The sequence below is a fragment of the Engystomops pustulosus genome, chromosome 6 (assembly GCF_040894005.1).
Source record: "Engystomops pustulosus chromosome 6, aEngPut4.maternal, whole genome shotgun sequence".
Classification (NCBI taxonomy): domain Eukaryota; kingdom Metazoa; phylum Chordata; class Amphibia; order Anura; family Leptodactylidae; genus Engystomops; species Engystomops pustulosus.
In genome coordinates this window covers 109,584,698-109,607,715 of record NC_092416.1, presented here as the reverse complement: position 1 = coordinate 109,607,715, position 23,018 = coordinate 109,584,698, and the positions used below count along the sequence as shown (strand labels likewise).

The following is a 23,018-nucleotide window of genomic DNA, read 5'->3' as shown; positions in this document are numbered from 1 at the left end:
TATTTCTAGTAATAATAATCTTTATTTCCATAGTCTCCCATGAAGGCCCCACCTAGAGAATGCCCTGTTGACTTCTATAGGAACAGGAAGTGAGAGATCAAAAGCACCTTCCTATCCTTCTCACCTTCAGTGTTCTACTATCCCTACAGAGTTCAGAAGTGGGAGCTTCCATTTCTCCTCCTTGGGATGGGGGGGGGGGGGGGTTAATAGGAAAGGTGCAGATCTAGGAAGGTCTAATTCTACTAGTCACCCTCGACCAAGCTAATTTCTCCTGGGTCCTCATCCTACATCATGCGGAGGGGCTGGATTCTCTGTCCTGCCTGAGCCTCCTCTGAGCTGAAAATGGGTGCCTATGCAGCTGACAAGGGGCGTCCAAAAGAAAACATCACTTCCGGTAAGCAGAGAACCACCAGTTTGTCACTCTGATCTGAGGGCTCAGATTGTTCACCTTTTCTAGAATTCGGTTCTGACCCTAAGGAGAGACAAGAAGAAATACAACAAACCACTATGCAGGGACTGTATAACCAAGCTGGTAATGGAAGAGAGATCATCGCTGGTTGAAGACGTGTTCTATGGTCAGATACGTTCCTCTAGCACTAGTACTCCATCGGCACATCTATCTTAAACCCCCTCATAAAAGGCAATGCAACCAGGAATCTTTTGCTTAGAGGACGAACCAGAGCCTAGCACCACTGAAATACATCAGAGTACCCATTTGATGAAATAAATAATATGCTGACTCTAGACGTAGAGGACGTCATTCCCTTTAAATCTATACAGGATGAATTATATGGTGGCCTTAAGGCTAAGAGAATTTGTATTTCTTGTTAATGATGCACTGGAAAAGTTGATTAATGATGATTGGAAAGACCCGGGAAAGTGTGTTACTCGGTATTTAAAGAACATAAAAATAGACTCCTAATTGATGACTTGAATTTAAAAAAAATTGGAACATCCTCCCAAAGATTGACATCCAAGTAACCAAGTTGTGAAGAAAACTGCTCTTCCATTCGACTGCACAAATGCAAATATTCATTGGATAGAAAATCTGATGTTCTCTTTAAAAAGGCATGGGAAGCATCTATGCTCAATATAAAATCTAACAGAGCTGTAACCTCAGTGGCAAGAACCCTCCATTTCTGGCTAGGGGAGCTAGAGGAACATTTGAAAGATTAGATCCCTAGGGATCTAATTATTGAATCTTCCTCTCTTAAATCAGCCACAGGTTTCTTAGTGGATGCCTCTCTAGGATGCCTTGGATATTCCGCCAAAGAAGGTGCCCAGTCCAACAACTCTGTTAGAAGAGCATTATGGTTAAAACTGTGGAGTGGAGATTTGAAATCAAATTTGAGTAGCATTCTCTTTTGAAGAGAGTTTGTGTTCAGGCCTGATTTAGACCAGATGTTGGAAAAAGCAACCAATAAAAAAGGTTTCTCAAAATACCAACAAAAGAATTCTCCCTTTAAGAGCAGAGACTCGTATACAAATAAGGGAAAAATCGGTAGATGTAGTTTTAATAAAGGGGGCAAAGGTAGGGGTTTTCTCCTCAACCCTAATGATGGCCAATCAAAAAATGATACTGATGCTGATAACACAAACAAAACTTTAAGACCGAAATATAAACACAGTGCTTAACATATATATCTCCCTGCCTGTCTCTGTCTCTCACTCACTCTCTCTAACAGTCTCTCAATTACTCTCTCTACCTATCTCTTACTTACTCTCTCTGCCTGTCTCTCACTCTCCCTACCTGTCTGTCACTCACATACTCTCCCTGCCTTTCTCTTACTCTCTCTACCTTTCTCGCACTCTCCTTGCCTGTTTCTCTGTCACTCACGCTTGCTGCCTTTCTTTCTGTCTCATTTGCTCATTCTACCTGCCTGCCTCTCTATCCCTATCAATCTTACCTCACACATAAGCTGTGCTATGCTCATTGCCTATAGTAATCAATCAAACCTCGGAGCTCATATTAATGACCTGTGGCAAAACCGCAACCAATCACGGCTCAGCTTCTCACTGCCACAGCAGCAATTTAGAAATTTTGAAAAGCACAGGGTGAAAATTTGGGTTCAAAACCTAGTCTATGATGTTTCCTGAGTCACAGAGAGTGCTGTGGCATTCTTGGAAATTTCTTGGAACTTTTTTAATTTCAGGAAAGCCTCATAATCCTTGGATAATATTTTTTGTCACAGCTGGTATGTCCTTAAGATGCTCCGGAATCCTGACTTGAAGCTCCCTGGTTGTCATTCTGATGTATTTGAATCTGCCTGGGCACATCAATCGATATACCACTCCAGACATATCCGAATTGATAAAATGGATAATTTGAAATGTTTCACAAAAGGTATTGGTCTTAATCATCAATTTACAAATTTCGCAATGCCCACAGGAAAGGAGACCCATTTTGGACCCGACAATATAATTCTTCAGATATTGTGGTGTATAGCAGCTCCTCACCAGCATATCCCCAATGGACTTGCTTCTTTTGGCAACCAAGTGTGGCCTTATTATCTGGAGGTCGTTGGGGTTTGGAGATGAGAAGATGATCACAATCTTCTGCTTTAGCCCATGTTTATGCTTTCTCAATCAAAATCAACCCCTATCAAAATTCATCATCTTCAAAATTCTGCTCCGTATCACGAACTCACAGGCGCGTAAAAAATTTCCCCAATCTTAGTCTGGCTCTTCACATTAAATTTCATTAAAAATTCAAAAGGTGCAAACAATCGTCCAAGTCCTTCTTAGTGCCCTCTTACTTGATGTTCTTCCACCAAGACCTCTAGCCCACGTAACATTTCTAAGTCTTCTTGGGCTTAAGATGGCTATATGTATTCTCACCCAAATTCTGAGATTTTTCTCAAAGTAACCCTAGTCTCATATCTCCGTCTGATACATTCTTGTTCTAATCTGGAGCGCCTGCGAGACAAAATAGAATTCACTCTTCCACCCCCCCCCAAAAAAAATATGTATTCTGACCAAACTACAGTACTAAAAATTCCCTTTCCCCTAGAGGAAAGAGAGACCGAGTTCCATTCACCTCCTGTTAATGGCTAAAAAAAAAACTAAAGGGTCTTTCAGAATAATAATAAACTTGAAATGTTTAAATAACTGAATCCTTTATCGAAAATTCAAGATGGAATCTGTGAAATCAGTAACACTCCTGATAAACAAAAAAATGCTCTGATTACACAATGGTTACTACCATGTGCTAATACACCCCGCATCACCTGTTTCTGAGATTTTCCCTAATATCCTCTCAGGGTGAAGTTTGTCACTTCCAATTCAAAGCTCTCCCATTTGAAATATCCTCTGGTCCTTTGGACAAATATATGCAGATCTGCAACCTGGGATAACAATCCAACTTTTACTAGACATTACCATTTAGACATTCCAAATGTTAAGGAATTGACGTTTGGAAAGAAAGTCTTTCAGGCAGTTATCCCTCCCTAATCCTGTTATTTGATATATTTACAGGGGGACCGTCATGGGTGACGCAATGGAAATATAAAATTAGTCTTACCGGTAATTTTTTTCATAAGTCCTCCATAACGGTCTATTATTTTCCCTCCCAAGTTATTTCTGTGTTTTCTATTATTTATGCGTGAAGTTAACAAATTAGAATTGAGCTTTTTCCGGTGTTGGTAGTACACTGAAGGTGAGAAGGCTAGGGAGGTGCTTTTAATCATGAGGTGGGGCCTCATGGTCGATGTATGGAAAATAAATTACAGGTAAGATTAATTTTATATTTGTATAGTGCAACCATATTCCGTAGAGCTGTACAGTTTTTGTGTGTGTGTGTGTGGGGGGGGGGCATAAACAAATAAAGTAAGACAACACAGAGTACAGTAAATATATAGTCATAAAAAACAATAGGCGTGTGGACCCTGCTTGCAAGAGCTAGCAGTCTGTGAGGATGAAGGCGTTACACAAGAGGTATAAGAACTTGAATGGTCCAGCTATTCTTTATAAGGGAATGGAGTAAAAATAATCTGAAAAATAAAAATGCTGCTGCTTGAACCAGTCATTGGCCATCATCTTATATACATAGTGCAAGGTTAAATGGCAATGCAAGGAAGCCTGTAGCTTATTATTTGGTGTTTGCCAGATAAAAATTGGGTGTAGTACATAGGATGGGTTAGTAAAAAGAGAGTTGAAGTTTTATGGATTTCGGAAATGGGATCGGCCTTCCTAAAGAGAAGGGTTTTAAGAGCATGGTTGAATCTTTAGGGGTTGAGGAAGAGAATAATCTAAGATCACTGGCATATTGAAGAGGATGGGTAGGGCAATAGACAGATGAGCGAAGTAAGGAGGTGCAGCACTTTGCAGAGCTTTGTGGATGGTTGTTATTTTAATCGGAAGGAGAACGAACCAGTGTCTGACTAACACAGACTGGAGGCATCCGTGTAGCCCTGACAGCATACAGCATTTTATTATCCTTGGATCATTTTTTTAAAACAAACTATGTATTCAAGGTCTAACATTAAAGAAAACCACAGGTCCAAATCCACCTTTTTGAAGTTTTTAAATGGAAGGAAAATAAAAAATACACTTAAATAACTGCATGCGAGTCCGATGAGGCACAACGGACTCTCATCAGTAGATGCCACACTGGCGCCTCATCTCGTCATGGGGGAAGTGAATCCGGGACCGTATCTATGTACCTACGGCACTCGCACAATGAAGCCAGGGTGTAATGTTCCAGCTTCACTTGCCAGATTGCTCAGGCGCTGAGGAATCCAGGGACCGAGGAGAGTATTAAATATATTTACTTTAGGCAAAATGCTTAAAAACAATACAAGGACGAAGACCTGATCCCCAGAGATCTTCGCTCCTCCCGGGCACAGTGGGACTACACCCAGTTAACAACACACTTCTACCAAGCTATCAAATCTAAGTCAAACCTACATAGAGAGATCTTTTGAATCTTTGTGCATAGGGAAAAAAGGGGTTCCTCACATGATTTCTGTGATCTATGGATTAATGTTGCATAATTGGAGCAAACCTGAAATCCCATTCATCAGGGCAGGGGAAGGTGAACTGGGCAAATCTTTTTTTGATAAAGATTGGGCAAAGGCATTTGAACTCTGTCACAAAAAGTCTATTTCATGCACATCTCCAGAAACAAATTATAAAATTCTGTCACGCTGATATTTGGTACCCTCCAGATTGAAGTCTATATATCCAAACTGCTCTGATCTGTGCTGAAGATGACAGCAGACACCAGGCACAATGTCACACATATGGTGGGGGTGCTGCCTACTTCGCCCCATTTTGGACACAGGTCCGAAAACTAATCACCAAATTGACGGAACCCCGACTGGAGGACTACCCCTCAGTACTCCTCCTCTCAATCCTCCCCACATCAATCTCTAGAGCTAAAAAGTCCTTGATGGGATATTTACTAATAGCTGCGGAAAACCTCTAGAACCTCCCAGATATCGGACTGGATTGGTGAGATTACTTTGCTTCATAGGTTAGAAGAACTCACTGCTGAAACAAATAACACCCGGGAAGCCAACAGAACCTTATAGGGCCCACGGCTAACGTTTAGACAGTGACCTGAATCCAATAAAGAATGATACAAAAAAAAAAAACAATACAAGGTGATTTGGGACACTATAAACCACCACACCATAAGGAGCTATGGGTGGTTTAGTGTTCCAAAACGCCGTGGCCGGTTCTCTTTAACATGTTTCACATGCTATGATGCTAAGGGTCGCAGATTGCTTTCGTCGGACTGTTCAACTTTTTCAGGGATTGCAGGCCTTGGACAGGTATTTAAACAGGTGTCTGTGCTGGGATTGTGTCGCACGAAATCGATTTTTGTGGTGCAGCTGCTCTGGCTTCCATACAACGCAAATTGTGTGCTGTTGGATGATCCAACTGATTCGGACTGAGGATTAAACTTTCAAATTGTGTCGCAAGCCCTTGTATTTACATGCACCACTTATAAGATGGTGAACTCTGTAGGCCCTGTACGGGGAAGCGACACATGCAGAGCAATCATTCTTTCATTAATGTAAAACACAGCTCCTAAAATTTTTTATGTGTTTTATGCTGGTGACAAAGCAGTGTAGTTTACTTGTGAACTATCCAAATGGTGCAATAAAAACCCACAGCAGCAATTGATCTTTTTTGTGGTTTTGAGACGGCATTCATATGCTGCATTTGAATTGCATTTCTAAAATCGTCCTGGGGTCTGATTTTAGCAGGTCTAAATTGTGCACCACATTTAATTTTTATGCCCCCTTTCATGAGACCACACCCCTTTGTATAACGACATTCCACATGTATCTTTACTTTGCATTTTTTCAATTAAAATGTTTCAGTGCAAAATTTGAACTGCTCCCCCTACTGAATGTCCACTGTTGATGTTACAAAGGTAAATTATAAAGACTGGCATTTTAAATGACGGTCTTAAAATTCCCCGGGCATCCAGGACTAAGGCTTTTTATAAGATACCAGCGCCATCTCCTACAGGCTAGACCTATGTAGACCAGGTGTGACCAGGTAGAGTTTCTTGTTATAGTCTCTTTAGTTTTTCACCAGTTTTCAGGCCCCCTGCCTGCTCCAACATGCCCAAAGTGGTATGGTGGGTGGAAAAGCACGGGAACTTGTAGGGATGGGGGGATTTGCATCCTTTCTCTGCCAGAAAAATGGAGAAGAAAGAGTGTCACTAGTCCTGCGACAGTTCCTGCAACTTCTCCAGTCACACCAGCTTGTTTACCGGCGGCTAAACCAAGGCTCAGACAGCTGATAAGTATGATGGGGATCCCAAGCTCTAAAGAGGCTTTATTACCCAGTGCTCATTGCACATTGAACTGATGCCTTCCCAGTTTGTCACCGAACTCTCCAAGGTGGCATTCATCTTCAGTCTTCTCTCTGTGAAAGCCCTGGCCTGGGCTACCCCTCTATGGGACAAAGGTGATCCAGTCACAGCCACCCATACTGCATTCCTGGATGAATTCCAGTCCATGTCGAGGAACCCACATGAGCCTCCTCAACTGAATTGGCACTGCTGAACCTGCGCCAAGAGGAGGTGAATATACTTTCAAGTTCGTGCCCTGGCTTCCGAACTCTCCTTTAAAAAAAGGCTGTCATCCCAAGTCAAAGATGCATTGGCCGCCTGTCATCTTCCTGCTACTCTGAGTGATGAACGTGCGGTTCATGGAGTGTGCTGAGCAGTCGTGCCAGAACCATCTTCCAGCCTGGACTCGATTTCTTCTTCGTCTGGCTTTTGCCTTTCAAAGGCCGCTCTAGCCTCCAGCCGCACAGTCTGCAGAGGAGCCTATGCAAGTAAACAAGGTCCGTCTCTCCGCAAAGGAACATCCCATATGTTGCCAACGTCCCATATCTGTGCCTGTACTGTGCCAATCCTAAGCACTTCATTGGGGCTTGTCCTGTCCGCCCCCAGCGTCCGGGAAATGCCAGCACCTAGGGTTCTTGGGAGAAGCATTCCTAGGTATAAATACAGCTTCTCAACGCCTTAAAGTTCCTGTGCTCCTCAGTGTCGGTACCCACACTCCAATGCAAGTTTCAGCTTTCTAGGACTCTGGCTCTGCACGGAACCTTGTGCATCCCCTCTGGTCTCCCGGCATCACATTCCGGTGGTTCCTCTCAAGTAGCCCCTTTCAATAACTTCAGTCAGTGGACAAATCTTGTCTGATCCAATCCGGTACTGCACTGAGCGAGTCTTTCTTCAAATTGGAGCTCTTCATAAAGAAAAACTCTCCTTCTACGTGCTGCCATGCTCCACCTCATCTCTTCTCCTGGGTCTTCCATGACTTCAACTCCATGCTTTGGTCCTCAACTGGAGGACTGGAGAGATACTGCGTTGGGGTCCAGAATGTCAGTCCCGCTGTATGATGGTCCCTCTATCATTCTTCACTTTCCCCATGACTCCAAAGTCCCTGGAGGGGCTACCAATGTGTCATGGGACAATGCTGATGTTTTTTCCAAAAATAAAGCAGAGACTTTGCCTCCTCATCATCCCTACAATTGTTCAATTGTTCAGCGGATCCTTTCTCAGTTCCAGAGACTGCTGCCATGTCCGAGTACATTTAAGAAAACCTGCAGAAAGGCTTCATACGCAAGTCCTGCTGGTGCAGTTTTTTTTTTTTGTCACCAAAAAGGACGGCTCTCTGCATAGACTATTGTGGCCTGAACAAGGTTACGGTTAAAAAACACTACCCCCTGTCGTTGATTAAAGAGCTCTTAGACGGTCTCCACAGTGTTCTCCAAGCTGGACCTTCGTGGAGCCTACAACCTCATCTGGATCTGCAAGGGAGATGAAAGAAGGCTGTGTTTAACACCCCTGATGGACATTTTGAATACTTAGTGATGCCATTTGGACTCTGTAATGTTCCTGCTGTCTTCCCAGAGTTTGTGAATGACATTTTCAGGGACCTTCTGTATATGTGTGTCATGGTCTACCTGGACGACATCTTGGTGTATTCTCCAGACCTTGAGACCCATCAGTTACACGTATGTCAAGTTCTTTGCCAGCTACGGGCTAATCATCTCTACGCCAAACTTGAAAAATGTCAGTTTAACCAGCGGAGCCTTCCTTTTCTTGGCTACATTATCTCCGATAGAGGCCTCTAGATGGATCCTGCTAAATTGTTTGCAGTTCTTCAGTGGCCAGGCCTAGAAAGTGTACGATTCATACAAAGGTTCCTAGGTTTTGTGAACTATTATTGGCAGTTTATACTTCATTTTTCACTCTGGTGTCTCCCATCGTGGCATTTACCAAGAAAGGTGCCTATCACCATGCCTGGATTTATGCAGCTGAAGAGGCCTTCTCCAAGTTGAAGTCCACCTTTGCTTTGGCTCCTGTTCTCCCTAGGCCAGACTCTGGGAAACCCTTTCATCTTGAGGTGGATGTATCCTCCATGGGAGTTGGAGCAGTGCTCACCCATGAAGGGCCTTAGGGCCAAACTCTCACATGCGGTTTCTTTTCCAAGACTTTTTCTCCCGCAGAGAGAAATTATGCTATTGGTGACAGAGAACTGCTAGCCATCAAGCTGAAGGAGTGGCGGTATCTACTGGAGGGAGCTCTCCATCCCGTTTGTGTGTACACAGACCACAAGAACCTTCTTTGCCTCCAGACAGCCCAGCGTCTGAATCCCAAGCCCGTTGGTCATTGTTCTTCTCAATCTTCAACCTGCTGATCCATTTCCGTCTTGCGGACAAGAATGTTAAGGCTTATGCCCTTTCCTGTGCTTCAGATGTTGTTGAAGAGCCGGTCCCTCGGCATATCATCTCTCCTGAACAACTTGTTGATGCAGCTCTGGTGGATCTTCGGCAGCTACCTCCCAGCAAATGTATGTCAGACCTGCACTCTGGAAGAGGATTCTGTCTTGGGGACATTTTTTGCAATTGGCTGGGCACCCAGGGGTGCAACGCACCATGGCCCTCATCTCCCACTACTACTGGTGGCCAGACCTAGTCAAAGATGTTCAGAATTTTGTGGGATCCTGCCCCTCCTGTGCCCATAACAAAGCCTCTCATCTCAAACCGGCTGGACTGTTACTTCCGTTGGCAGAAAAATACATACAAAGAAGTGATCTTTTTAAAACTTAACTTTTACTGAGAAGTCTCATAAAATATACAAACATTAAGTGGTACAAATTAGCTGCTGCTATGTAGAATCCTTAGTGCATGAACCCCATCTAGAAAAAAATAGACAAATGCAAAACGTGAGCTGGGTGGCCTAAATGGATAAGGTTTCACATGAAAAAATATATATTAGACACCAGGCTCACCTTGAATGCTCAGCAGCATAAGTCATCAATGCACACTATCCAACTTCCTTGAGCGTGTCAATTTGTTCATTGGTTTTGTCTCAAGATAGAAGCGTCGGAGTGCTCGTCCGAAAAGTAGACACAACGTGTCTTAAAAGGTGTGAAGAGGATAGGTGAGTATAAACAGGGTAAGATGGGACTTACGGATGTCAAGAATGGGGTCAAGATGACAATGTCACTCTCCCTGGTACACCCTGATACCCTGAGAACCTAACCTCGGAGTCGTGGTCCTACAGGAACCTGTCCCTGGCTGGATGGCCCTATTAAACAAGCCTATACCACCGGAGTGGTTCCCGTAAAAAGATTGAAAAGAGTCTGGTATACAGTTATGGACAGTATATAGTCCTATGGAAATTCAATATACAACGTAGGGATCAGAGCGACCGAATCCCGACAGGACCTGTTTCACCCTTCCAGGGCTCATCAGGGGAAAATTGCGGTGCGCCAAAAGGTGTCCCTAATAAATATAACCATACAACATTGTTTCAGTCAAAGCAACAAGTGGGTGGTGCGTTTAACAGAGAAAAGCTTGAAAAGTCCTACCTTTACTGTGGGTAAGGGAAACACAGGGGTAATCCGTCCCTATTATAAAGGAGGGAAGGAGTATACTGATGGTCAATCCTGAAAATCTAATAAGGGCTAAAGTTTCAACGGTGGGCGCCCAAAAAAAATTGTGTTCTTACCTTAGTCTAAATTGTTGGTACGGACTGGTGGTCAGGTGGGGGCTGTGGGGGCCCAGTTACAGCGTCCCCGTGCACAGCCTTGCAGGACCAGTGGGTCTGTGTGTGGGTTTCTACTGCACAGGTTAAATAGCGCGCCCTGTACTATATAGCCACGCCCCCCGACGCCCCGCCCCGTCACATGATCGGTCCGTCAAAAAAAAATAAATAAATAAATACATTTTTTTAAAAAAAAACCTTCATTTAAAAAAAAATATATATATATAAAATAAATAAATAAAAAAAAATTTTTTTAAAAGATCACCAACAAATTTGATGACTTTAGTTGGCATAAGGACATCCAACTGTTCTTACGCAAGTTGCGGTGGCATAAATTCTTTAAAATAAGAGAGAAGAAAGAAAGTCAGGAACTGGGAATACCACAGGACGTCCTTAGGGACGTCCATTTGCTGGGGAACCTAGCGGAACCCCTACCAGCCACCTCAGGACTAGGCCCTTTCACGGACCTCAAATTGAACAGCACAAAAAACCCCCCTATAGGAGAGATCTCCACTATCGATGTCTTTGCACAATTGGTGCTCAAGGACCTAGAAGAAGCAACAATGGACCAAAGACATACCAATTGCAATAAAGAAGAAATACAGGCACTCTCCTCTCTAGAGAACGATACCAGTATTACCATCAAGCCCTCGGATAAGGGGGGTAAAATCGTGGTCATGCAATCTGAACAGTATCGAGTCATGTGCCTTGACCTATTGAGAGACAGAGCGGGCTATGCCACCCTCTCTAAGAACCCCACTAAAACATTCTTGGGGGAACTCAAAGACATCTTGGGGTCAGCACTTGAGGATCACCTAATTAGCAGAGATGAATTTGATTTTCTACTACCTAAGTACCCTAGATTGGCAACTTTCTACAGCCTCCCCAAACTGCACAAAGGGACGAACCCTCTTAAAGGCAGACCCATAGTCTCAGGGGTTGGGTCCTTATGCCAGAATGTTGGCATCTATATAGACAAAATCCTAGCCCCTTTCGTGTCAGCACTCCCCTCATACGTTAGGGACACTACGGACCTACTTAAAAGACTTGATGGATTGTCGATAGGCCCAAATACCTACCTTACTAGCATTGACGTAGAATCCCTTTATTCATCAATCCCACACAATCTGGGTCTTCGGGCAGTAGACTTCTACTTGAACAACCGAAGTAGTCAATGCAGAGCACATAATCGGTTTATTCTGCGCTTACTAGAATTTTCGCTTACACATAACTGCTTCACTTTCGATGGCACTGTGTACCACCAGCTCAGGGGCACTGCGATGGGTAGCTCCTTCGCACCCACCTACGCAAATTTGTTCCTGGGCTGGTGGGAGCACAGTGTCGTCTTCAGTGACGAATCCGGCCCTCGATACATCGGTATGGCGAGCCTCTAGGCTCGCTATATTGATGACATCTTCATCACGTGGGAGGGCTCAGAGGAACAGTTCCTGACCCTCATGGGCGACCTTAACCAAAATACTTTGGGCCTCAGGTTCACACATGAGATTCACACCACAACCATACCATTTTTGGACGTATTTATCCAGAAAAGATCTAACGGGGAACTGGATACCACGGTGTACAGAAAACCCACCTCCACCAATTCCTTCCTGAGCTGGGATTCTTTCCATCCACCGGCCCTGAAGATAGGCATCCCGTATGGTCAATACCTCAGGATGCGCAGAAATTGCTCATCCATTTGTGAGTTTAGACGCCAGGCTAAGGATTTAAGATCCCGTTTTTTGGCCCGTGGTTATCCAGACCACATCCTCCGCTCAGCATATCAACGAGCGCTAGGATCCAATAGAGTGGACTTACTCACGCCCCGTCCGGCCTCTTCTTCGCCACAGCCCATTCGCTTAGTCGGTACCTATGACAGTGGCGCACAATTGGTCAGACAGATACTTGATAAACACTGGCACGTGCTCAAAATGGACCCAGACTTATCCACAGTGACACAGGACCATCCTACAATTACCTTCAGAAGGGGGCGGAATATCAGGGACAGACTAGTCCGTAGCCACTTTAGTAGACCGGAACAGGCAGGCACATGGCTCAAACAGGAGGTAGTGGGATGCTACCGATGCATTGGATGTGTGGCCTGTAAGGTTATAAAGAAGACTAAAACCTTTAACAGTTCTACCACAGGGGCCACGTATACCATCAGACACTATATAAACTGCAAATCCCTTGGGGTTATTTACCTAGCCACATGTGGATGTGGCAAACAGTACGTGGGAAAAACATTTAGGGAATTCCGACGCCGTGTTAGGGAACATTTGGGTGACATTAGGCACAATAGGGACAAACCCCTCTCAAGACATATACATGACCAACATGGAGGCAGCCTACATGGGCTCACCTTTGTCGGCATAGACCTGGTAAAACCACCAGAAAGAGGAGGGGACTGGGATCGCATTCTCAGACAGAAGGAGACACGCTGGATATTCAGACTTAAGACAGAAGCCCCAAAAGGGCTGAATGAACAGTTAAGCTTTACTTGTTTTCTCTAGTCCCTATTTTTTGCCCATATCAAGCATATTAAGTTAACCAGATCACTATTGATATTTTCTTCCTCTCTTTATTCGGACAGCTTTAGATGCATTTACTCCACTAGCCTCTACTACCAGGGAAACGTTGACCTAAATCCCGTTTTAGTATGTATTTTTTCATCAGGGACAGACATTCACCTAATGTACACCTGATCCATTAACTTTTGTCCCTAACCTTTAAATTGAGGGACTTTATGGCGCATTATTCATCCAACCACATTTCCCTGTTCTTCTCCACCCCCCCCCCCCCGGGGACACTCTTTCCGCTGGAGTCCTGGCACTTTTGCCAGACTCTGAGTGGTGAGTTTATTTGCGCATGCGCGGGTCGTGCGCATCGGCGGCCTCCCCGTGCAACAGATTATGCGCGCGGCGGATGTCCGGGCTGCGGGCGACCAGGCGCAGGCATGGCATGCCTGTGCTGATATACGCATGCGCACGCCCAGCCCCGCCTTTGGTCTGTTTCGTGATTTTTTAAAATTATTATTATTTTTTTATTTATTTATTTTTTTTATTATTATTTAAAAAAATAAATAAATAAAGGGTTTTTTTTAAAATTTATTTTTTTTTTTTTTTTGACGGACCGATCATGTGACGGGGCGGGGCGTCGGGGGGCGTGGCTATATAGTACAGGGCGCGCTATTTAACCTGTGCAGTAGAAACCCACACACAGACCCACTGGTCCTGCAAGGCTGTGCACGGGGACGCTGTAACTGGGCCCCCACAGCCCCCACCTGACCACCAGTCCGTACCAACAATTTAGACTAAGGTAAGAACACAATTTTTTTTGGGCGCCCACCGTTGAAACTTTAGCCCTTATTAGATTTTCAGGATTGACCATCAGTATACTCCTTCCCTCCTTTATAATAGGGACGGATTACCCCTGTGTTTCCCTTACCCACAGTAAAGGTAGGACTTTTCAAGCTTTTCTCTGTTAAACGCACCACCCACTTGTTGCTTTGACTGAAACAATGTTGTATGGTTATATTTATTAGGGACACCTTTTGGCGCACCGCAATTTTCCCCTGATGAGCCCTGGAAGGGTGAAACAGGTCCTGTCGGGATTCGGTCGCTCTGATCCCTACGTTGTATATTGAATTTCCATAGGACTATATACTGTCCATAACTGTATACCAGACTCTTTTCAATCTTTTTACGGGAACCACTCCGGTGGTATAGGCTTGTTTAATAGGGCCATCCAGCCAGGGACAGGTTCCTGTAGGACCACGACTCCGAGGTTAGGTTCTCAGGGTATCAGGGTGTACCAGGGAGAGTGACATTGTCATCTTGACCCCATTCTTGACATCCGTAAGTCCCATCTTACCCTGTTTATACTCACCTATCCTCTTCACACCTTTTAAGACACGTTGTGTCTACTTTTCGGACGAGCACTCCGACGCTTCTATCTTGAGACAAAACCAATGAACAAATTGACACGCTCAAGGAAGTTGGATAGTGTGCATTGATGACTTATGCTGCTGAGCATTCAAGGTGAGCCTGGTGTCTAATATATATTTTTTCATGTGAAACCTTATCCATTTAGGCCACCCAGCTCACGTTTTGCATTTGTCTATTTTTTTCTAGATGGGGTTCATGCACTAAGGATTCTACATAGCAGCAGCTAATTTGTACCACTTAATGTTTGTATATTTTATGAGACTTCTCAGTAAAAGTTAAGTTTTAAAAAGATCACTTCTTTGTATGTATTTTTCTGCCTTAAGAATATAAGTGATCACGGGTCATTAACCATTATTGACCACGTTCTTTGGATTATTCTTTTTGTGTTACTTCCGTTGGTCTCATGTGGCTATGGACTTTGTCACTGATCTTCCTCTCTCCTATGGCAATACGGTCATCTGGGTGGTGAAGGACTGGTTTTCCAAGATGTCCCATTTTGTTCTCCTTCCAGGTCTTCTGTCTTCTCCACAGCTTTCCAGTTTGTTCTTCCAGCATATCTTCCGGCACATAGGGGTAGATTTATCAAGCTGTCTGAAAGTCAGAATATTCCTAGTTGCCCATGACAACCAATCACAGGTCCTCTTCAAAATATTCATGAGCACTGGTAAAATGAAAGCTGAGCTGTAATTCATTGGCATGGGCAGTTTGAAAACAGGTACATAAGAGGGTTTGGAAGAAGGTGCTCTGGTCCAATGAGACCAAATTGAACTTTTTGGCCTAAATTCTGGATGCTATGTGTGAAGGAAAGCTAACAACCTGAGCACATCATACCTACAATGAAGCATTAATCGCTTTAGCAGGTAATGGGATGAACAATGGAGCTACACCAGGCAATAGTTTCAGGTTACATGTTAAAAAACATGTTAAGGGCACAAAAGACTAGAGACTTGGGGATGGGGTGACTTAACCTTCCAGCAAGACAGTGACCCTAAACATACAGCTAAGGCTATAATTGAGTTGTCTAAGGCATATTCATTTGTTAAAATGGCTTAGTCACACCCAAATCTAAATCCCATTGAGAATCTATAATGCGGATTAAAATTTTAAAATTCTACTTCACAAATACTCAATGCTTTACATAACAAAACAAGCAACCTGGGATATGAAATAATATATACCCCTCACAATGTATCACACTGTGTCCCTGCATATATCATATTTACTTTTGACTAATGTTGTCAATGTGGACAATTTTGTTGAGACAAAAATTGTCCACATTGACAATATTAGTCATATGCAGGGGGTCATAACCTGTAATATGTTATAATAAATGTTAGGTCCCAATCTAATGAAATGAAATACATCCCTCTAATTATTCTGTTTATTGGTAGCCCCTAACCCTTTCTCCGAACATTTTACCTGGAAAGTGGCATTTCATAAAATAAAATTAAAAAATACTTAGCTGCTAGATTCTACATCTCCTATTGCACCTGTCCAGCTTCTACTTCTACTATAGAGGAGTAGGCAGCACAAAGACATCATCTTGCCATCTGTCATAGGAAGGGCGCAAAGGTATGTATTCTGCGCCACTCTCTATTAATTGTATCAAAATCCAATTAATTCTTTTGGCAGCACCTGATTTTGGCAGGTCAGTATTCTAGGTGGGTTTGTCTTGCCTATTGGGTCCATGGGCCAATAAAGGCTGCATGTTTTGTCTTCATTGGAGGCATGCTATTGCCCCTACCACAACATCCTGCCTTGCATGGGTGTCCCTTTGACCCATGTTTCGGGTGACAGGCGAACCTGTGTTCCTCAGTGACCCCCTCCATGCCAGCGGCAGTATCAATCACCTGTCCACGATTAAAGGGCCAGCGCAGTAGCCAGCCCCTTCCTTTGCTGGATCTTTGTGCCTCTGAGAAAGCTTCCCTGTGTTATTCCTGATTATTGTGATTTCCCATCGTGACCATTATTCCTGTTCCTGACTCTGATTCTCTGCCACCTGTCCTGACCTTCTGCCTTGTTCCCGCCTTCGATCCTCTGCCGCCTTTTCTGACCTCCTGCCTCTTCACGGCTCCATCTCTGCCTTACAATTCTGTACCTCGCTTTGGCTACCACCGTGAGCAAAGTTGCATCTATGGAGAAACCTGGTGGTATCTTGCCGCAACAGGTCCAACACTCTATGCGGCAGGCTTTGTTGAAAACTGGGTGCCACTTAGACTCTCCTCCTAGGTTTCGGCTTACATCATCGCTTGTCCACTACCCCGATCCTGACACTGCCTTCATCCTCTTGCACCCTTACCGCCCCCTGTGATGTCTTCCTCAACTCTGATCAGTATGGACTGTTTCATGCTGGTGATATCTGATGCAATCACATGTTATTTTCAATTTTATGATGGCATGTACGGGATAACCTACCAAAACAATTACATTATACACTCACCAGCCACTTTATTAGGTACACCATGCTAGTAATGGGTTGGACCCCCTTTTGCCTTCAGAACTGCCTCAATTCTTCGTGGCATAGATTCAACAAGGTGCTGGAAGCATTCCTCAGAGATTTTGGTCCATATTGACATGATGGCATCACACAGTTGCCGCAGATTTGTCGGCTGCACATCCATGATGCGAATCTCCCGTTCCACCACATCCCAAAGATGCTCTATTGGATTGAGATCTGGTGACTGTGGAGGCCATTTGAGAACAGTGAACTCATTGTGATGTTCAAGAAACCAGTCTGAGATGATTCCAGCTTTATGACATGGCGCATTATCCTGCTGAAAGTAGCCATCAGATGTTGGGTACATTGTGGTCATAAAGGGATGGACATGGTCAGCAACAATACTCAGGTAGGCTGTGGCGTTGCAACGATGCTCAATTGGTACCAGGGGGCCCAAAGAGTGCCAAGAAAATATTCCCCACACCATGACACCACCACCACCAGCCTGAACCGTTGATACAAGGCAGGATGGATCCATGCTTTCATGTTGTTGACGCCAAATTCTGACCCTACCATCCGAATGTCGCAGCAGAAATCGAGATTCATCAGACCAGGCAACATTTTTCCAATCTTCTACTGTCCAATATCGATGAGCTTGTGCAAATTGTAGCCTCAGTTTCCTGTTCTTAGCTGAAAGGACTGGTACTCGGTGTGGTCTTCTGCTGCTGTAGCCCATCTGCCTCAAACTTCGACGTACTGTGCGTTCTGAGATGCTCTTCTGCCTACCTTGATTGTAACGGGTGGCGATTTGAGTCACTGTTGCCTTTCTATCAGCTCGAACCAGTCTGCCCATTCTCCTCTGATCTCTGGCATCAACAAGGCATTTCCGCCCACAGAACTGCCGCTCACTGGATGTTTTTTCTTTTTCAGACCATTCTCTGTAAACCCTAGAGATGGTTGTGCGTGAAAATCCCAGTAGATCAGCAGTTTCTGAAATACTCAGACCAGCCCTTCTGGCACCAACAACCATGCCACGTTCAAAGGCACTAAAAATCACCTTTCTTCCCCATACTGATGCTCGGTTTGAACTGCAGGAGATTGTCTTGACCATGTCTACATGCAAAATGCACTGAGTTGCCACCATGTGATTGGCTGATTAAAAATTAAGTGTTAACGAGCAGTTGGACAGGTGTACCTAATAAAGTGGCCGGTGAGTGTATATCGTTGGGCATTTTGAGTACATTTTACTTTTGTCTTTAATTAACCCCTAGGGGACTCAGCATCTTTTGGCCTAAAGGACGCGGCCCCATTTTTCAAATCTGGCCTGTGTCACTATAAGTGGTTATAGCGTGGGAACGCTATGAGATATCCAGGGGATTTTGAGATTGTTTTCTCGTGACTTCAAATTAGTTTAAAAATTTGGATTTTCTCCCGAGTACACCGATACCCTATATGTGCCGGTAACCTGCTGTATGGGCGCACGGCCGGGCATAGAAGGGAAGGAGGCGCCATCCAAATCAGATTTGCTATGTCACATTGTACAGGCTATAATTTTTTTCTTTTTTTTAATGTGGACCTATAGGGGCTTATTTATTTTGCCACATGAGATGCACTTTTCTGGTATATAATTTTGGGGCATCTACAGCTAATTGGTGAGATTTAATTAACTCTTTGTTGGTGGAGGAAATGAAAATCATCAATTTTTAGGAAAATTTTTATGCGTTTTTTTTTTTGGCCGTTAACCATACCATAAAAATAGTATATTATTTTTATTCTATGGGTCGCCACGATTATGAAAATACTTCATTTATATATATTTTTTATTTTTTTACCATTTTTACTGAATAAAAAGCAATTTGGCAAAATTGTTGTTAATTTTAGCATCACCGTCTTTCATATGTATAACTTTTTTATTTTTCACCTCACAAATCTGTTTAAGGGCTTATTTTTTGCAAGAATGATAGCTCTTTTTAGTGGTCTTATTTTTGATTGCGTAACTTTTTAAAATCACTTTTTTTAGAGCATTTTTAAAGGGCATTAATAAAAAATCATCTTTTTCAGAGAGTTTTTTTAGGTTGTTTTTTTACGGGGTTCACTTTGCGGATCTAATAACAATTCTGTTTTATTATACAGATTGTTACGGACGCAGGGATACCAAATATGTGGGGGTTTTGTGTATTTTATTCAATTGTACTGAATAAAAACTAATTTGTAGAAAATCTTATTCATTTTAGCATCACCATCTTTTTATATGCATAACTTTTTTATTTTTTGGCTGACAAATCTTGTTAGGGGCTTATTTTTTGCAAGAACAGTTATTCTTTTTAGTGGGCTTATTTTAGAGTGCATAAAAATTTTTGAATCACTTTTTAGAGCATTTTTTATAGGGTATTAATTAAAAATGATCTTTTTTCGGAACTTTTTTTCCTCCGGCGTTTACCGTGCGGGTCCAGTAACAATTCTGTTTTATTATGCAGATTGTTACGGACGCGGCAATACCAAATATGCGGGGTTTTTTTGTGTTTTTATGTTTTTTATACTTTATTAAGTTTTTTATGGGAAAGTGACATTTTAGGGGCTTATATTTTATGTATTTATTTTTTATTTATTATAATGTGTAGTGTTAACTGTTTTTGCATTTTTTTTTACTTATACATACTTGAACTTAAACCAGTGATGCTCTGATCACTGGTTTAAGTCCAATACACTGCTCTACAATACTATTTCATTGTAGAGCAGTGTAAACTGTCTGAGCAAGCTTGCGCATGCTCAGACAGTTTGCAGTCAGACCCGGAAGGTGTCTGGCTGCCATGGAGACCGGGCAGCTTCGGGGCACATGCCAGTCCTCGGAGCTGCCCGGAAGAGGATCGGATCCCCCGGTAAGCGGCACGGGGGATCCGATCCACAGCAGGAACACCCTTACACGCCGCGGTCATGCTTGACCGCGGCGTGTAAGGGGTTAACACCCGCGATCGGAGTCGGCTCCGATCGCGGGTGTTACAGCGCGGTGTCAGCTGTGATAGACAGCTGACAGCCGCTGCTTCTGGTACCGGCTCCGTTCGTGAGCCGGTCCCAGAAGCTGGACGTTATACTACGTCCCGGTGCGCTAAGCATCTAGCCCCGGGGACGTAGTATAACGTCGTGGTGCGCCTAGGGGTTAATACCCTTGTTGTGTACGTTTTTGCTCAGTAAAGTAAATAAAGCACAGATTTATAACAGTTCTGACTTCTCCTGCACAAATACTGTTAAATATGATGCAGTTCCAGCATCATAAAACCATTGAAAGCACGTTATCTATAGTCCAGGAAACAATGGGACTTTTATACAACTAATTGTCTAGGACACTGTGTTACCAGTGCCCTTAATATGGATCTCTTCCTGTATTTATCTGTGTTTTGCTGAGGCTTTAAGTGCTAGAAAAGTCTCATGGCTAACAGGAAGATCTGTACTCTAGTGATTACCCTTGGCTGCCAGCATTTGTTCAGCTGTTCATTCGCCAGTTAATCCTGCATCTCCAGTGAAAACAAACAAAATCTTGGAGAAAAAGAGGTGAGGAGAAGACACTAAGACTTCTAAGATAATGTCATTGTCTCTAGGGAGGATCATCTCTCAGAGCAGGAGTCTATATTAAATTGCTTGAATTCCAAATACTAATCGGAGAACAAATTACCTCAAAAATAAAAGTATGTGTACTCTAATAACCATTCAACACCTTAACTTCTGCTCATTTAGTGTTTACCATAAACAAGTGCAGTGTCTGGCTACTCCACAGCTAGTATAAGCATGTAATGATCCCTCAGACCAGAGCACAAAGGGCTACATAGGGTGTTGTGTATGAGAATCTTAAAAATGGGGCCATGTTGTTCTCATGTTGTGCAGAGCTGAAGGTGTAAAATGTAAGTAGTATGTGTGCACTAGATCCTAAGGAATCCTGCTATCCTTCCCTCAATTTACCATGTTAATCTAAAGATAAACAATGCACTTTATAATATAAAAGCTAAATTATTTTATTTATGTACAAGACACATTGAGGATGGATGAAAGTTTTAAATACAATTTTACATTAAATCTGTGCCTGCAATGAATTATATAGGTTGTTTTCTTCCAGGCCCTTCAGGACTCTACCAGGGAGCCAACGGTTTGACTAATTCCAGCACCTTTAGTGGTCTACATCAGGTAGGGTACTCATAATAGTCACTATCCCGGATTTTTTTTTCAGTATGGAATATTGTCATAGTCCCATCTAAACAGTCATATAACAGCAGATGACTGATCATACCATCCAACAATATAAAGGCACAATTCTGCTGCATGAACAAATTGCACCAAAAAAATAATTGGACATTCTGGCAGAGCAGTTCCAGGAGTGCCAGATTCACGAAGAACATGCACCATAATTAATAATAATTCCTTTATTTATCATGAATCTGCGGCACACTGTACAGGCAAACTACACATACTGTATTTTGCACAATTTTTGATAAATGTGGGCCATAATGTTTCATTTTATACTATATTTGTATTATATTTACAATATGTATAATGAGAGCATCTGTTTTTTCTCGGTTTCTTTCAGGAATATTCATCATATCCCAGCTTTAGCCAGGGACAGTATGGACAGTATTACAGCACATCTTATAACTCCCCATATGTTCCTAGCAACAATATCAATCCTAGCACCATCCATTCCACCACCTACTCTCTGCAGGAAACGTCTCACCCCATCTCCAACCAGGGCTCAGAGTCACTAGGTGAGTATGTAAGTTCTACTGTAAAGATACATCTTTCCTGCATACGAATATAGGAGGGTATTGCACTATTGAAAATTGTGAAGTGATGAAGATATTGCAGGAGTTTTAGGGAATCAAATAAGTCCCTGTCTTCCAGCATTCACTAGGAAGATCCCACTGGAGCAATGTGTTCATGTGAAAGCTTCATTAAAATGTCCTGTATTTCTCTGCAGGAGAATATAACACTCAAAGTGGTCCCTCCACTCCAGTGAAAGATTCAGAAATGGAGCGGCTACAAAGAGGATCTGATGTGAAGTTAAGGGGAAGGTCTAAACGAAACAATGACACTGCCTCATCTGTGGACAATGAGATTGAGGTAATTTAATCAACGTCTTCTATCAGGATGGCTTCTGACAGATCGCTAAGAAACCTTTATCATTTACAGCTAGCTGTAGAGATTTTAATAGTTTGATATCCTGTAATCAACACCAAATTGAGAATTCCCTTTCATAAATTCCATAAAGCCTAGGGTTGCATGATAGGGCAGCACAGTGGCTTAATGGTTAGTATTACAGCCTTGAAGCCCTGGGTTCAATCTAAATAAAGGAATTATTATTAATCATAATTATTAAATTGCCTGTGCATGCCCACCTAAGGTGAGATGATCAAGACAGAAAAAATTATTTTATTGTGGATCACTCACAGAGTATACTCTGTGAGTGATCCACAATAAAATAATTTTTTCTGTCTTGATCATCTCACCTTAGGAACTGAAAGCAGATCTCTTAATGCTTTAACAACCACTATATCAGGTTTTTATGGTATCCATAGAAGGTAATTTTTTGGATGCACTAGGTTTCTACAATTTGCAGTTTATATTCCATAGAAGCTGGTGCTGTGTTGCATTAAACATTTTTTTTATTAAATATAATTTTTTTGAATATTGGTCAAACAAAAAAAAGACAATCTTCAATTCTTTACCACAACATATTTTTAAAAGTTCTCATCACCCCTCACCTCCCAAAGTAACAGTCCACAGATTGGCCCACAATTATCAAAAGAAGTGCAAAGTGCACTTTGCCTGTGGATTGTGCGGAGTGTGCCAGATTAATGAAAACTGGCGCACACTCTTCATTAATCTGGCGCATACTGCACTGCTTGGGAAGTGAGGTGGATGGTATACGGTAATAATTATTAATAATAATTAATACCCACAATAACTCCTACTCTTACAATGAAATTGTCCATTGTATCCAGGTCTAAAATATAGAAAGGCAAGCAGAGGTCTGTATGTAGGTCTGAGATCCACACAACAAAGCCACTGGCATCATCCTGAAGCATTTCCAGTGACATAGTGTCACCTTCTTCAGGGGAAATACTAT

General features: G+C 42.8%; 1 protein-coding gene across 10 annotated transcripts in view; it reads left to right on the top strand.

Annotated features, from left to right (window-relative positions):
- EYA2 (EYA transcriptional coactivator and phosphatase 2) overlaps nucleotides 1–23,018 on the top strand; it is a 565,525-nt gene that overhangs the window by 327,728 nt on the left and 214,779 nt on the right. For all 10 annotated transcript variants that reach the window (XM_072110586.1, XM_072110584.1, XM_072110587.1 and 7 more), the window contains 3 exons: nucleotides 21,015–21,082; nucleotides 21,483–21,657; nucleotides 21,870–22,012. In XM_072110586.1, the coding sequence (XP_071966687.1) occupies nucleotides 21,015–21,082; nucleotides 21,483–21,657; nucleotides 21,870–22,012 (386 nt within the window). The remainder of the gene's footprint in view (nucleotides 1–21,014; nucleotides 21,083–21,482; nucleotides 21,658–21,869; nucleotides 22,013–23,018) is intronic.